Genomic DNA, 13851 nt, shown 5'->3' with positions numbered 1-13851 from the left:
ATTGATTGATTGACTGATTGACTGGATGGTTGTCAGGGTGTCAGATCCCTGGTTCCTGTGGGGTAGTACTAGCTCTTTGGGGGAGGCATTGATGGACAGAGAATACCAGTAAGAGCAATCTGAGCTTTGGATCTCTCTCTCTCTGTCCTCACAGGGCACCTTCACCGAGATCCCAGCCACCAACGTCCGCCGGGTCATCGCCCAAAGGCTCACGCAGTCCAAAACCACCATCCCCCATGCCTATGCCTCAGTCGACTGTGACATGGGCGCCGTCATACAGCTACGCAAACAGCTGGCCAAAGGTGAGAGAGTAAACACCACACCACACCCCCAGCAGGCTCTGCCACACGGACCTGGCTTTTCACCGGCACTCTGCTTAATTCATCCCCGGCTCTGGTTAACTCATCCCCGTCTCTGCTTGACTCATCCCCGTCTCTGCTTGACTCATCCCCATCTCTGCTTGACTCATCCCCGTCTCTGGTTGACTCATCCCCGTCTCTGGTTAACTCATCCCTGTCTCTGGTTAACTCATCCCTGTCTCTGGTTAACTCATCCCCGGCTCTGGTTAACTCATCCCCGTCTCTGCTTGACTCATCCCCGTCTCTGGTTAACTCATCCCCGGCTCTGGTTAACTCATCCCTGTCTCTGGTTAACTCATCCCTGTCTCTGGTTAACTCATCCCCGTCTCTGGTTAACTCATCCCCGTCTCTGCTTGACTCATCCCTGTCTCTGGTTAACTCATCCCCGTCTCTGGTTAACTCATCCCCGTCTCTGGTTAACTCATCCCTGTCTCTGGTTAACTCATCCCCGTCTCTGGTTAACTCATCCCCGTCTCTGGTTAACTCATCCCCATCTCTGCTTGACTCATCCCCGTCTCTGGTTAACTCATCCCTGTCTCTAGTTAACTCATCCCTGTCTCTGGTTAACTCATACCTGTCTCTGGGTTTTGATATGACTTGGAGAACACAGGATTGAGCTCTACTGAGGAAACTGGTGATTTAGACTTTTTGATGAATTTGTGGAAGAAGTTCTGTCCAGTTTGCCCCGCCCACAACAGAAATGGGTCTCGTGGGTGAAAGCAACTGATGGCGATTTCCAAAAAGATGTTCTGTTAGCAAGGTGTAATGTGATGATAAACAAAACAAAGTAAATTTTCACATATAACTGAAAATAGCTAACTCTAAATCTAACTCTGTTTTTCTTTGACATGCAACAAAATAGCTAGCTACATACATTTTTCCTCAAGTAAGACATTAGAATTTTATTTATTTATTAATTTTAGTGTGGTCACAGCTCTATAAAGCTATTAAACACTTCAATCCAGTTTTTGCAGAGTGTTTTGTTCATCATCATAATCATCATCCTCATCATCGTCCTGAGTGGTATATGTGAAACTGAGATGTGAATTATATCTTCAGCACTTCTCATGGTTCTTCATGGTGTTAATCTGAACTCAGAGCCTGTTCCCAGCATGTTGACTTATTACCACAGTCCGTGGAAGAGGAACACACTGTACGCCTGCATGCAGAGAGGTTACTGCTGTACACTAACTCAACACCACCCTGAGGGCCCCCTATGCACTATATAGAAAAGTCTTGTTTGTGAGAAAAATATATGGAGTGAACTAAAGTCCACATCTACTCACAGCAACATTTACTGAAGGCGTTTTTTCAGAGAGTGTAGGGACTTGTTTTCCATTAAAGTAATAACGGGGCTATGGGTTTTGCCCAAACGATCAGATTAAAGTGGTGGAGTGGAGACTGTCTGCTTCAGTGGGTTTCAGTGTGTGAGATAAGTGAGTGTCTTCGGCTGAACAAGGCAAGGGGTTTTCCTGTATGGGCAGGGCTCTTAGCTGAGATGCAGTGACAGATTCACACAAAAGTCTTTGAAGTGCTGAGTGTTAGGGCCACACCTCTCTCACTACAGCCGTTACCAGGTGCGTCGTGTTACGTAAGAGCTGTTTGGAAATCATTGAGGTAGAGCGCTCGTTCTCTGAGTGTTGCTGCGTACACAGAGGAAGCTCAACATCCAAGCCAAGCTGGTGTGAACATTGTCAGTCTGACGTTGTCACTCCGCTTTCCTGTGAATTAACTCCCCCTCTAAGCAATGACAATCTCAGTTCTCTCCTGCTGATGTGTTTTTACCCATGTGTAAACTCGTAAGTGTGCTGTCGCACACATGAGTGCATGCCAGTGAGCTCTGATTTGTACATAAATTGTGTTTCTGTATTTCCCATTGTATGGCCTCTGGGTAACAGAGCTGTATAAATGCATTCTGCACAGACTGATTGAGTGGAATACATTGGCTCCATCCACACATTCATTTTTTGTCACAGCCAAAATCCATAGTAGGACATTGAGATTTATGACTGACATCTCAGTGCAGCCAATGAGAAGTTTCATTTCCTTATTTTTCTTTTCTTCTCAGTTGTTTATGAACACACAAATACACAGTCACTCACACACCCACACACACTCTATTCTGATGCATGCTAACAGGCCTCTGTTAGCATGCTTTATGTTTGACTAGTCGGTGGAAGAGGTCCAGTCCATTCCAGTTCACCCCTCCTCAACAGAAACAGGTGTCCCACCCGACAGTAACCGATTTTACTGATGTCCCAAAAGATGTTCCATTTACAGTGTCCAGCAATGTCTCGTTAAATGAAACAACTTATTTCTCGCATATAAGTGGTAACAGCTGGGTATTTTTTTGACTCACTATTGATAATGAATGGGCTAACTCTTTATTATATCAGTGATCTGTGCATATATAAACTCCTGTGACGGTGTGTGTAATGTAGAAACATTCATAGACGCAGTATACCGACGATCTGCATGTTTTCCATTCCAGGAGACATAGAGCTACAGATATAGCTACAGGAGTTGAAAACTCCCTGATCAAACTGAGATGAAAGTGATGGAGTTGTTTCTGACTGTGTAGGTTGTGACCTAATGAACGAAATGGCGAGCAGCATTTTTCCACTGAATGTTTCTTGCTTTGGATAGATGCAGCTAATATCACTGACTGTGTAATTAACTTTACTTTGGCTACAGTATGATCACTTCAGTGGATTAGACTAACAGATTAAGCATGGTGAAAAAACGTATCTTTTTTTCTTTAAATTCTTTTCAGAGGAGATCAAGGTGTCCGTCAATGATTTCATCATTAAAGCGGCCGCAGTCACTCTAAAAGTGAGTAACCATCTAATTCATCTCTCCCTGTGTTTCTCTTTCCCACATCCAGTCTTTCGCATCTGTATCTGCTCCTGTGCTTTCAGAATGACCAACCTGGTCCAATAATTGTCCTGTTGTTCAGTGAGAAAGTGCAGCAGGGGTTCTAGGTCAGGTGTTTTAGTACAAAGTAAGCAGAGAGAGAGAGAGGAACAGACTGACTGATAATTGATTGTGATATTGATTATGGAGATGTGTAATTGCTTGGAGTAGCTCGGAGCTGATTATGATGTTGATAAATGGAAGGTGAAGGGAGTCAGTGGGCAGTCAGGCCCGAAGCAGATTGTGAAAGGCAGTGTAAGGTTAGAAACCGTCCCCCCGGCCCCCACCCGACCTCACGTCTCTCCCTTCTGCACTTCTCTTCCCCCTTTCCCTGTGGTCGTGCCCTCAGACATTGTCTGTCCTATTCCATTTCTTGGTTTCATATTCTCTCACTCTTTCACCCCTCCCCCTCAGGGTGTGTCAGAGCATGTGTGTCAGTATGTGTGGTGGGTGGGGGTCTCCTATGCCCTGACCAATTCTAAAACTCAGACCTTGTACCTGTTCTGTAACAGATCTATAAATAGAGCCCCCCCCCCCCCCCCCCCCCGCCCCGCTCTCAGAGATTACAGAGGAAATTAGCAGGAAATGAGTTTGAATAAATGGACCAGCATTTGAAACACCACTTCAGGAGTTCTTTTTTCTTAAGAGATGTAAATTGTCGTAACACCTGGACTCTTCAGCTGTCTTTATCATCACGCTGAAATGGACATAAAGTCATAAAGTGCTAGTCTGAGAGGCTATGTCCTAGTTGTGGTTATTTGTGTACTTTAGCAATGGAGTCGTATGTTACCACAGTAACACAGTCTGGCTCTCTACCACATATTTTACCTTGTTTTTTATGCCTCAGCCTAAAGTGGTTTTGTGGATGTGGATCAGTTTTAGTACAATTCTGCAGCATGTGAGGAGAAATCGCTACAGACGTGGCCAAAGGGGCGGTTACCCATAGCACCACCATTTCTCCCTTGCTTCTCTTTTCCTCTTGCTGCTCACTTCATCTTATTCTTCTGTACCTTCCTTTTCACCTGAGCATAGGCCATGTAATCAAGGAGCCAAATCCCTGACCCATGGCTGTCTATTCTGGGCTGTGTAATAGGAAACCAGTTAACCCGTTCTGGTCAGTGTAGCAGGGAACCAGTTGACCCATTCTGGTCAGTGTAACAGGGAAACCAGGAGTTACTCACTCTGCTGTCTGGGACCTCCCTTGCAGGAGCTGCCGGAGGTCAACGTGACCTGGTCAGGAGAGGGACCTAAACCTCTGGACTCCATCGATATCTCCGTTGCCGTGGCAACGGACAAAGGGCTCATCACCCCTATAATCAAAGACGCTGCAAACAAAGGTGTTAAGGAGATATCGGCCAGCGCCAAGGTAACCGTCTCCGTGGTGACATCCCATGGTGCTCAAATTAGCACTAAAACAAAAGAACCACAAATGTTTTATAGTGAGCCTAATGTGCTATAGGAAGTGATTAATTCCTGATTAATTAAGTTAATTTTGCAGTCATGTTGTAATTCTAGCCATCAGAGTGGTGCTGTGCTTAAGGACATACTTTAATTGACGAGGAAGTCGTATTTTTATTTCACAGTCATTTACTGGATCCACGGGCTTCCTCCAGAGTCTTTGGACCTGGGCCAGGGTTCTCTAATTGTTTAGTGCATGTAGGTTACCTAACCTCATTCAGTTAAGTCTAATTGGTTAATTTATGTTTACAGATTCAGTGTGAAGACTTGTGTGTATATTTGGCTCCTGCATCTGTGGGTGTGTGTGTGCTGGGTTTGAACTAGGGGTGCAACAGTTTTGTACTGAGACCAAAACTATGGTTTGGTTCACGGCACATGTACAGTGAATCACAGGTTTTTCACTTCAGCTTCTGTAAGTTTGTTGTTTTTCTTGATGCCAAATCACAGAGAATACACTTTTCTAGTATAGAAGAACATTCCACTCTGTTTGTGCTTGTGACCATTAAGAATAATGATACAGCTCTTCATTTTCATTTCTCACTGTGAGAACACATAGGCCTATGCACCCTGTTTATCATGTGGTGCGCATATGCTTGAAGTGAGCGAATGATTATAACGGCTTTAATGACAATGTAGACAGAGTAACCATTTCATAACAACAAAATACATGGTGTCATATTTATGGTACATAAATAATATTGGAATATATGAATCCACGTGAGCAAAGACATTCAATCTAATCTCTAGGCTTCTCGAAGTGGAGACTTGCATTGTCTTAGACCAAAGTAGCAGTGCATTGATCTGGAAAAGGTCAGAGCCGTCAGTCAGTCGTCAGGTGTCTTTTTCGGCTGAAATGGTGTGTTTGCGTGACAGTGTCAGAGCTCTCCTCCACCCTCATTCAAAAGATCTGTATGGCAGCACCAATGTTTCGCAGTCATTTACACAATGGAAATCTTGCTGTCATTTTCCAGTTTTGTTTTCGCTCATTTTCTGAAAGAAGTGCCTTACAAGAAATGGTCTCAGGGATTCATTTTCTTTCATTCTCATTTTCTGAAGAGCTTTGTTGCTGTTGGTATTAAATTTGTGCTTTTGTATTAAAGTTGTACATGTTTAAAAGGAAAAAATACTCCAGTTTGGAGTTAGTACAGTTTTCTTTCAACCCAAACCATGATGCAAACTGAACCATGGTCCAAAAACAGTGATTCAAACTGTGAATAGAGTGAACTGTTAAACCTCTAATTTGAACATATATTGGATGCTTTTTTTAACCCCCGTGTTTGGTCGGTTAAACGGAGGGTTGAGTGTGTTATGACAGTTGGTTATCAGTGGGCTGTGGTCAGGCCAACACAGAGATAGTATGAGTGTCAGTTTATGTTTCTCTTCTCCTTTTCGGAGGCTCTTATCACAGTCTAACCAAATAAAATGACATCTTTCCTAGACACTGTGCTGTGGCCTGGGCCTCACTCTCAGCTCACAGCATTGGTTATTTTGAAACAAGAGGCCTCTGTGTGCAGGATTTGCCTAAGCTAAGGTTAGCTTTACATTGCAAATGACTAGAATTACATTTAATGTGGGTTATAAACATATTATTTATTTATTTATTTTTTAAATTTATTAACATAAACTAATTCAGCGCTGCAGTGCAGACTCACACACGCACACATACACATACATACATATGTGTGTGTGTGTGTGTGTGTAACGGTTCTGAAACCAAGACCGAAACCACGACACAAATGTCCAAGGTCTCATGTCCGTGATCCCCCGTCCCCTCCACCCCCCCCCACCCCAACTCGCTGCCAAACCACTGCAGGTGCAGCCTGTTGAGCTCTCATTACATTAGTAATGTAACAAAACTCATTTTTCATTTCACAGCTAACACTAAAATACATGTAAATCATGAAATTATTATTCTATTTAAAGTTACGTCAAGCTGTATATTCTGTGTTAAGGGTGTAACGGTACACATAGGGTGTTCAGTTCAGTGCGCGTTGTGACCCGAGGGGATATAGTCTAGCTGTAGTCTAGTTACGTGCATAGATTTTTTTTATGCTCTGATGGTCAGTCGACTGAAACGTCAGCGAATAAAGTGATACTTGACAAGATACAGTGTGCCCTCTCATTTCTGTATGCAAAACTAAAATTAAAAACTCAATTTCCTCTCCGATTCCATAACGGAGCCGTAACTTAGCAACTGAATTAGTACATGTTCAATGACGAAACCTCGTAAGTATGGCGACCGCAAAGCCAGAGCTTCAGGACCCTCCCGTATCCTTTAGGTCCTCTGTTTGTGAACGTTTCGGTTTTCCAGTGAGCTACAGTAGCAATGGGCAAAGACTAGTGGATGAGGCGAAGGCAGTGTGCCGGCATTATTAAACTGAAATAGGGTATGTTGCTGGCAGTACGTCGAGAATGATCTCATTTGAGATGGCATCATCCAAATGTGAATATCGATGACTACTCATTTGAAATGGCATCATCCAAATGTGAATATTACCAGTACAAGGAAAAAACAGAGTGGAGAGCAAACTGGATATTGTGGGCATTTTGCCTTTGTTTACAAGTTTGTGCAAGTTTATACATTTACAAGTAAATTTTTATTATATGAAAGGAAATTTCATGTTTTGTATGTCTTTTGTCACTGTACCGAAACCATACTGAACCGTAATTTCAAAACCGAGGTATGTACTCAACCATGACATTGGCGTATCGTTACACCCCTAATATATATATATATATACACATACACACACACACACACACACACACACACACACACACACACATATATATATATATATATATATATATATATATATATATATATATATATATATATATATACACACACATGCATGCATACACTCACTCACACATATACAAGGGGTCAAGTGATTATCGTTCTGTCTGATAATCAGAATCGACATTTGTCATTTTTCTGATCATCATAATTGTCGTTTTGACTGATATGCTTATCTACAAGCCAATCAGCACTCTTCCTCGTGACCGTGGGAGAGGTGCAAGAAACAGAAGCTTGGAGGGGTATTTTCCCTCTTCACCCAGTGCAAACATAAGAAGAGCATGGTAAAGTTATAGGGCTCATTTGGTAGTTGGCAAAAGGAGTATAGTGAAGTTGCACAACTCGGTAATGTAAGTTTGTGTGTGCTCTCTCTTGCGCCTCACAAATACTTGACCATTCCCTACTCTCACCGCGGTTTCTGGCTCAAACTCACCGCTGTGAGCGTTCTTTTCATTAAACGACCTGACTCCGTTTACCAATCAGAGTCACTCTGACTCGATATCCCTTTGTCTGGTTTGCTGCCACTCTGCCGTCAAAGTGAACACTGGGAGAAAAGACTGCTTGTCCCTGCCCCTTGCCTCATAGCTCTCACCAATTCCGCTGCCTCTGTTGCCATTTTAAATATAATGTTCTGTGTTTCTCTAAGTATTTCATTGAACGTATGGTCATTTAAAGGAAGCTTTGGGGTTTAGGTTACACCACATGTAAATTTTCACACTAAAATTTTCATACTTAATGCATTTTAATATCGGCCACAATTATTGGTCATCAGTCCCCTTAATTACTAATAATCGTTATTGGCCCTGAAGTAACTATACTGATTGAGCCTTAATACACTACACACACACACGCACGCATGCACACTGCACAACTGATTGTAATGACCAGGCCTTTCTCAAACTCTGAAAACTAAAGTGAACCAGACCGATAGTTTCTCACTGTGTCCAGAAGGTTCTGGGGAAAAAATATATGGTTTTTTTTGGCTGACATGCTACAAGACATACCAAGACAGGAATATCCAAACATCCACATGCCTCTGAAGACATCCAGAAACATGAACAGGGAGTTTGATCGTCCTCTGGTGAAACAGGTTGATTTTCATTCTGTCAGTCACAAGAGAGTGAACACTAGAATTCTAGACTGCTCTCCCAATAATGCAGAATCCTGATGGATGAACTGTAGGGGTGTAACTGTTCACCTTATTTACGGTTCCATTTGTACCTCGCTTACTGGGTTCAATTTGTAGTTTTGAATGGTTTGAGTCGAAAGAAAATTGAAGCAACTCAGAACTGAAGTTTCTCTTCTTTTTAGTTCAAACGCATGCAAATTTAAAATAAAGGGAATAAATTCAATGCAAACAGCTCTTCGAAAAACAAGAATGAAAGAAAACTGATCTTCAGTCTCCTTTTTTTAAGGTCCTTTTAGAAAACGAGTATGAGAAAACTAAACTGTAGCGAGAGTTCTTCTCTGTGACAATGAGTGAAAGAAATATAAACATCAGTGTCTTTTAAGGTTCTTCATCAAGAAAATGACTGCAAGATTTCCGTTTTCATAAATGACTGCAGAACCAAAGTTCTGCCACACTGATGATTTGATTGAAGCATGTGGGGCCTCAGTTTTGCGACTGAGGAAATGAAAAGAATATTACTGCAAGATTTCCATTTTCATAAATGATTGCAAAACCAAAGTTTTGCCACACTGACTGACACTGATTGAATGAAGCATGTGGATCCTCAGTTTTGTGACTGTCACCAGATCGTGCCATTTCAGCAGAAAAAGACACGCAAGATGACTGCAAAGTGATGACTGACTGTTCTGACTTTTTTAGGTCACTGCACAGCTACTTCCACATAAGTAAAAACAGGTTTCCACTTACAGAAGCCTTGAGATTTAGGGACATGTTCTTACTTGGTCTGTTTGGTCTGATTCAGCCAAACCCTGGTGTGATCGCTTTGTTAGTGCGGTTTGTTTGGACAAGTATGAACGTCGTCATTGGGACCTGTCTGTGCACCAAATAACCACGCTGAGACCACTTCAGATGGTCGACGTCAGTCTGCCTCCTGACGAAGTCTGGTCCGGTTTGTTTGTGGTGTAAACACAACATGAAGCAATCGCAGGATGTGATGCTAAAGCCCGCGAGATTTTGAGTGTACAGAACAGATGTTGACATGGTCAAACAACCATGACACAAACCGTGGAAAGTTGACTAGAGTGCAAACATGGACTGAAAGAGCGGTGAAATGCCTCATTAACATTTGGTCAGATGAACATATCAAGACATTATTAGGAAGAAAAAAAAATGCTAAAGCTGTTAACTAGCCTGCCTTCATTAGATCAGGCAGATAAAGTAAGATGGCAGGCTACTGCTATTTACACGAACAGCAGAAAACTTGAACTAAATCCCAAGAATATGTGCCTAGTGGTCAGACAGGCCGACTGGGCTTTCTGGACTTTCTTCTATACATTGAAAAGACTGACTAGACAGACATATCTAGTTCTTCTGGTAATAGCAGCTATCTTGCCCATTATGTCCCATTATTGGCGTTGGATACATCGTCTGCATCGATTATACATTCTCTGGTATTTACAGCAGATGAACTTCATTCGCTGTTACGACTTATGCATGTGTTCTCTCATCTCTTTGAGAGCTCTTAATTTGTTTAAGTAGCAGAGGAGAGAAATAAAAACCACAAGTGCAGGCATGCCATCATTGCAGTACATCATGATCTCAATGGCATCAGGTCTTCTTCCTCCTCTTTTATTGTCACAGTTTTGTGACAGTTATTGTCGTCAGATCTGTTTGGTCAGAGTAAGGATTTTTTTTTAAACCATATCAGCCAGCTGGGACAAGAACTCGGATCCCTGAAGAATGCATACATAGATACCTCAATGCAGAGTCTCGGGAGTACTTGGATGCCTAGAGCACACAGGAATGGTGACCCAGCAGGTGACCTGGGAGGCAAGGGTAAGCAGAAGAGACCTTGCAGCATTCTGTCTAGACCTAACCAACTTTTTTGTGCTTTTGTTCACAACCTTGGGTTTGATGGTAAATGTCAGTGTGAATCCTAGGCGAACTAGGACTAAAATGCAACATTGCATCGTTTTTTTTTTTTTGTTTTTTTTTGCATTGGTCCAGACCAAGGGAAGCAAACTACAACTGTGAACACACCCTAAATCTACTTTAACTGTTGATATGGATTCATACATTCCAATATAAATTATAAATATTATTTATGGGCTGGGTCATCACATTTATTTAACATGGTTAATGTTTTAAAAAATATGTTTGTTTGGTTTTTTTAAGAAAGAAATGCTTCACTTATAATAGCTTAAAAAAATTCACGTTTCGCTGCACATGTACCTTGAACCGAACTGAAGACTGTAAAGCCCTCCCCGGATTTCGGTTTCGGTGCAAAGCCTTTGCACCCCGGGTACATTTAACTCTTTAGCATCAGAAGAGCAGTGTGTTTGATTCTCATGTGAAACAGGTCAGAGAGCTGGCCAGATCGGCTGTTGCCATGGTTTCAGTTCCTCTGGAGTGGTGATGGAAACGATTGCTCTGTTACCAGAGAGCCCGTTGACTGAAGCAATTGATTGGCTGGAGAAGTCTCCTGTCTTTTTTCCCCTCGTAGCAGAATATACTGATGAAGAAACCAGAGCTTATTAGATTGACACATTGTATTGAACTGGTCATGTCAGGCCATTTTCCTAACATGCTTTTAAAGATATGGCTTTAGAAACACTGCACTACTGTTATTGTTGATTTTGTTTTCATTAGATAAACTGTTTTTCTCCAGCTTTAACACTGTGCTCCTTATGGGCGTTAATGAAGAGACATAAGGAGTTGTGTGTGTTGTAGTGATTTTTCATTAGCAAGCACTGTTTGTTCTCAGTGTGGTTTCCAATGCTGTACTGAAAAGGCAAACTGGTCTCCCTGATAAGAGGAATGTCCACAGTCTGCCAGAGCAGGGTCACCATGGACTTGTCCTGCCCTTTCTTACTACACTGAGCCAGGTTAACAGGGAGAGGTGTGCTCACCTGCCTCCTCCACTGTATGTTTTTTTTAGCATGGGAATGTTAGATTGGTTCAGCAGAGAATGAGAAGAACACTGGTCTACTTTTCAGACCGGCCAGGTTCAGTACCGGTCAGCAGGACAAGCAACTGGAGAACTCCTCTAGTTGGTTAGCTTGTCTTACAGACAGTGTGTGTTAATGTGTCTGAAGGTGAGTGAGTGAGTGTGTGTCTGTGTGTGTGTGTGTGTGTGTGTGTCTGTGTGTGTCTGTGTGTGTGTGGCTGATTAAGCACCACAGACACACACTTTCTCACTAGCTTCTCTCTTTCTCTCTCTCTCCGTCTCTCTGGCTCTTTCTCTGTCAGGTGTTGGCTCAGAAAGCTCGGGAAGGGAAGCTGCTTCCGGAGGAGTACCAGGGGGGCTCTTTCAGGTACAATGCATACACACCACATACACACACACATGCACACCACATACACACACTATACACACACACACAGGCAAACACACAGACACACTTGTATCCCATTCTTTAGTACAGAATCTGATCTCAAACCAAATTTTCCACTGTCTATCGGTGTCATTAATGAGAAATCTATTTTTTTTCTTGTCACAAATTACCACCAGCTGCTGTCACTGCCTGCTCAATAGAGTTAGTTACAAGTGTCATAAAGAGTCATTCTGTCAGAGAAAATGAGACTACACACCGGAAACAGATATTATACTCTCACACATGCACACATGAAGCGCTGACGGCATGAATTATTCACCTCGCTCATGGCTGTAACTGACCAACAGGAAGCTTAAATAATGACCAACTATTTCATCCATTTTATTAGCCTGCCATAAGGTGGTTATATTTAGACTCAACTTAATGAGGTCATTTAGGAATAGATGGGTTTTCTGTGTTACAGAAGAGAGAGAAATCCCAACAGTAAGACATGCAGTCTGTGGTAGTATGTCACAGCTCTCTTCTTTTGTTTGGCTCCTCTGCTGAGCCAGACAGGAGACTGCTCCGTAGTGTCTTGTAGGCACAGACGGCCTGTAAAATCTGTTTTTTATCTTCAGTCTAAGATACTGTTTGGGCACCTGCAGCTGGACTGGACTGCTGTTCTCCAATCAAATCAGCAGCTTTATTTGTACAATACTCTGTAAAAACTAAGCAAATACATAAATGTTATAAATGAATGTATTTTTTTTTCCCCTCTTGTGTCCCCTGTGGCTGTTTGATCTAACGATATTGTGTCCGTTTTGTTTTCTCTCTGTGTTTTCTCTGGGCAGTATTTCTAACCTTGGGATGTTTGGTATTAGTGGCTTCAGTGCGGTCATTAACCCTCCTCAGGCCTGTATCCTGGCCGTGGGAGTGTCCCGCGCCGAACTCCGCCTCTCTCCAGACGCGCAAGAAGGGGCAGGGCCCAGCCTCAGCACGCAGCATCTCATGACGGTCACGCTGTCCAGCGACGGACGGCTGGTGGACGACGAGCTGGCATCGCGCTTTCTGGACAAGTTCCGCGCCAACCTGGAGCAACCACAGCGCATGCTGCTCACCTGAGCTGAGAAAGGAGGAAGAGAGAGAAAGAGGTGTCATTGGACTGAACGAGCACTGGCAGAATGTTACCTTAAAACTGGCATAGCGCAGCTTATGCAAGGTCCCCTCAGAGTTTGATCCTAGGTATGCCAGTGAAAGCTGGAACTAGGGCTATAAAGTGATTCTGTTTCATAGATTCCATGGCCACGTTTTTGAAAGTGAAATCATTTGTGAATACTTTGCTGTAAGGTGAATGGGTGACAGGTGTTGAGATGTTAAGGATTTTTTTGTACAACTGTACATTGTATTTATTACAGTCATCTTGGATTCCAGTACATGTTCTTCTCTGTCCTTTGGACATCTCCCGTTTGAATGCTGACTGCATGTCCACCATCTGTCTACACCGTTTCAAACACAGCCCCACTGATATTGTACATTTATCTTTATGTTAATTATATACACTAACTTATTAGAAAAAAAAACCACCAGTGTCCATCAACTTCCTCAAGAGCTCAAAGCCATGTCATCAAGCCAATAAAATCTGATGTTTTCTGCTCCATAACTGCGGCCTTCTGTGACTTTACAACTGATCCATGAATGAAGGAGTGAATGAATGAAGGAATGAATGAATGAATGGGTGGATAGATGGATGAATAAATGAATGAATCAATGAAGGTGTACAATATTAATATATATTAATATGTCGTTTGATAATTACCACATCATTGAGTAATTATTACTCCATAAAAATACTCAGCAGAATATTGAAAGATAAAAGCA

At 42.5% G+C, this 13851-nt stretch overlaps 1 protein-coding gene across 1 annotated transcript in view; it reads left to right on the top strand.

Moving 5' to 3' along the window:
• Positions 1–13623, top strand: part of pdhx (pyruvate dehydrogenase complex component X) — a 40133-nt gene extending 26510 nt beyond the window's left edge. The window contains exons 7-11 of the mRNA XM_030764915.1: positions 155–302; positions 3133–3191; positions 4480–4638; positions 11909–11973; positions 12825–13623. Of these exons, the coding sequence (XP_030620775.1) occupies positions 155–302; positions 3133–3191; positions 4480–4638; positions 11909–11973; positions 12825–13095 (702 nt within the window). The 3' untranslated portion in view covers positions 13096–13623. The remainder of the gene's footprint in view (positions 1–154; positions 303–3132; positions 3192–4479; positions 4639–11908; positions 11974–12824) is intronic.
• The last annotated feature ends 228 nt before the right edge of the window (positions 13624–13851 follow it).

Source organism: Chanos chanos, chromosome 2 (assembly GCF_902362185.1).
Source record: "Chanos chanos chromosome 2, fChaCha1.1, whole genome shotgun sequence".
NCBI lineage: Eukaryota > Metazoa > Chordata > Actinopteri > Gonorynchiformes > Chanidae > Chanos > Chanos chanos.
This window is presented reverse-complemented; position numbering and strand designations above follow the sequence as displayed.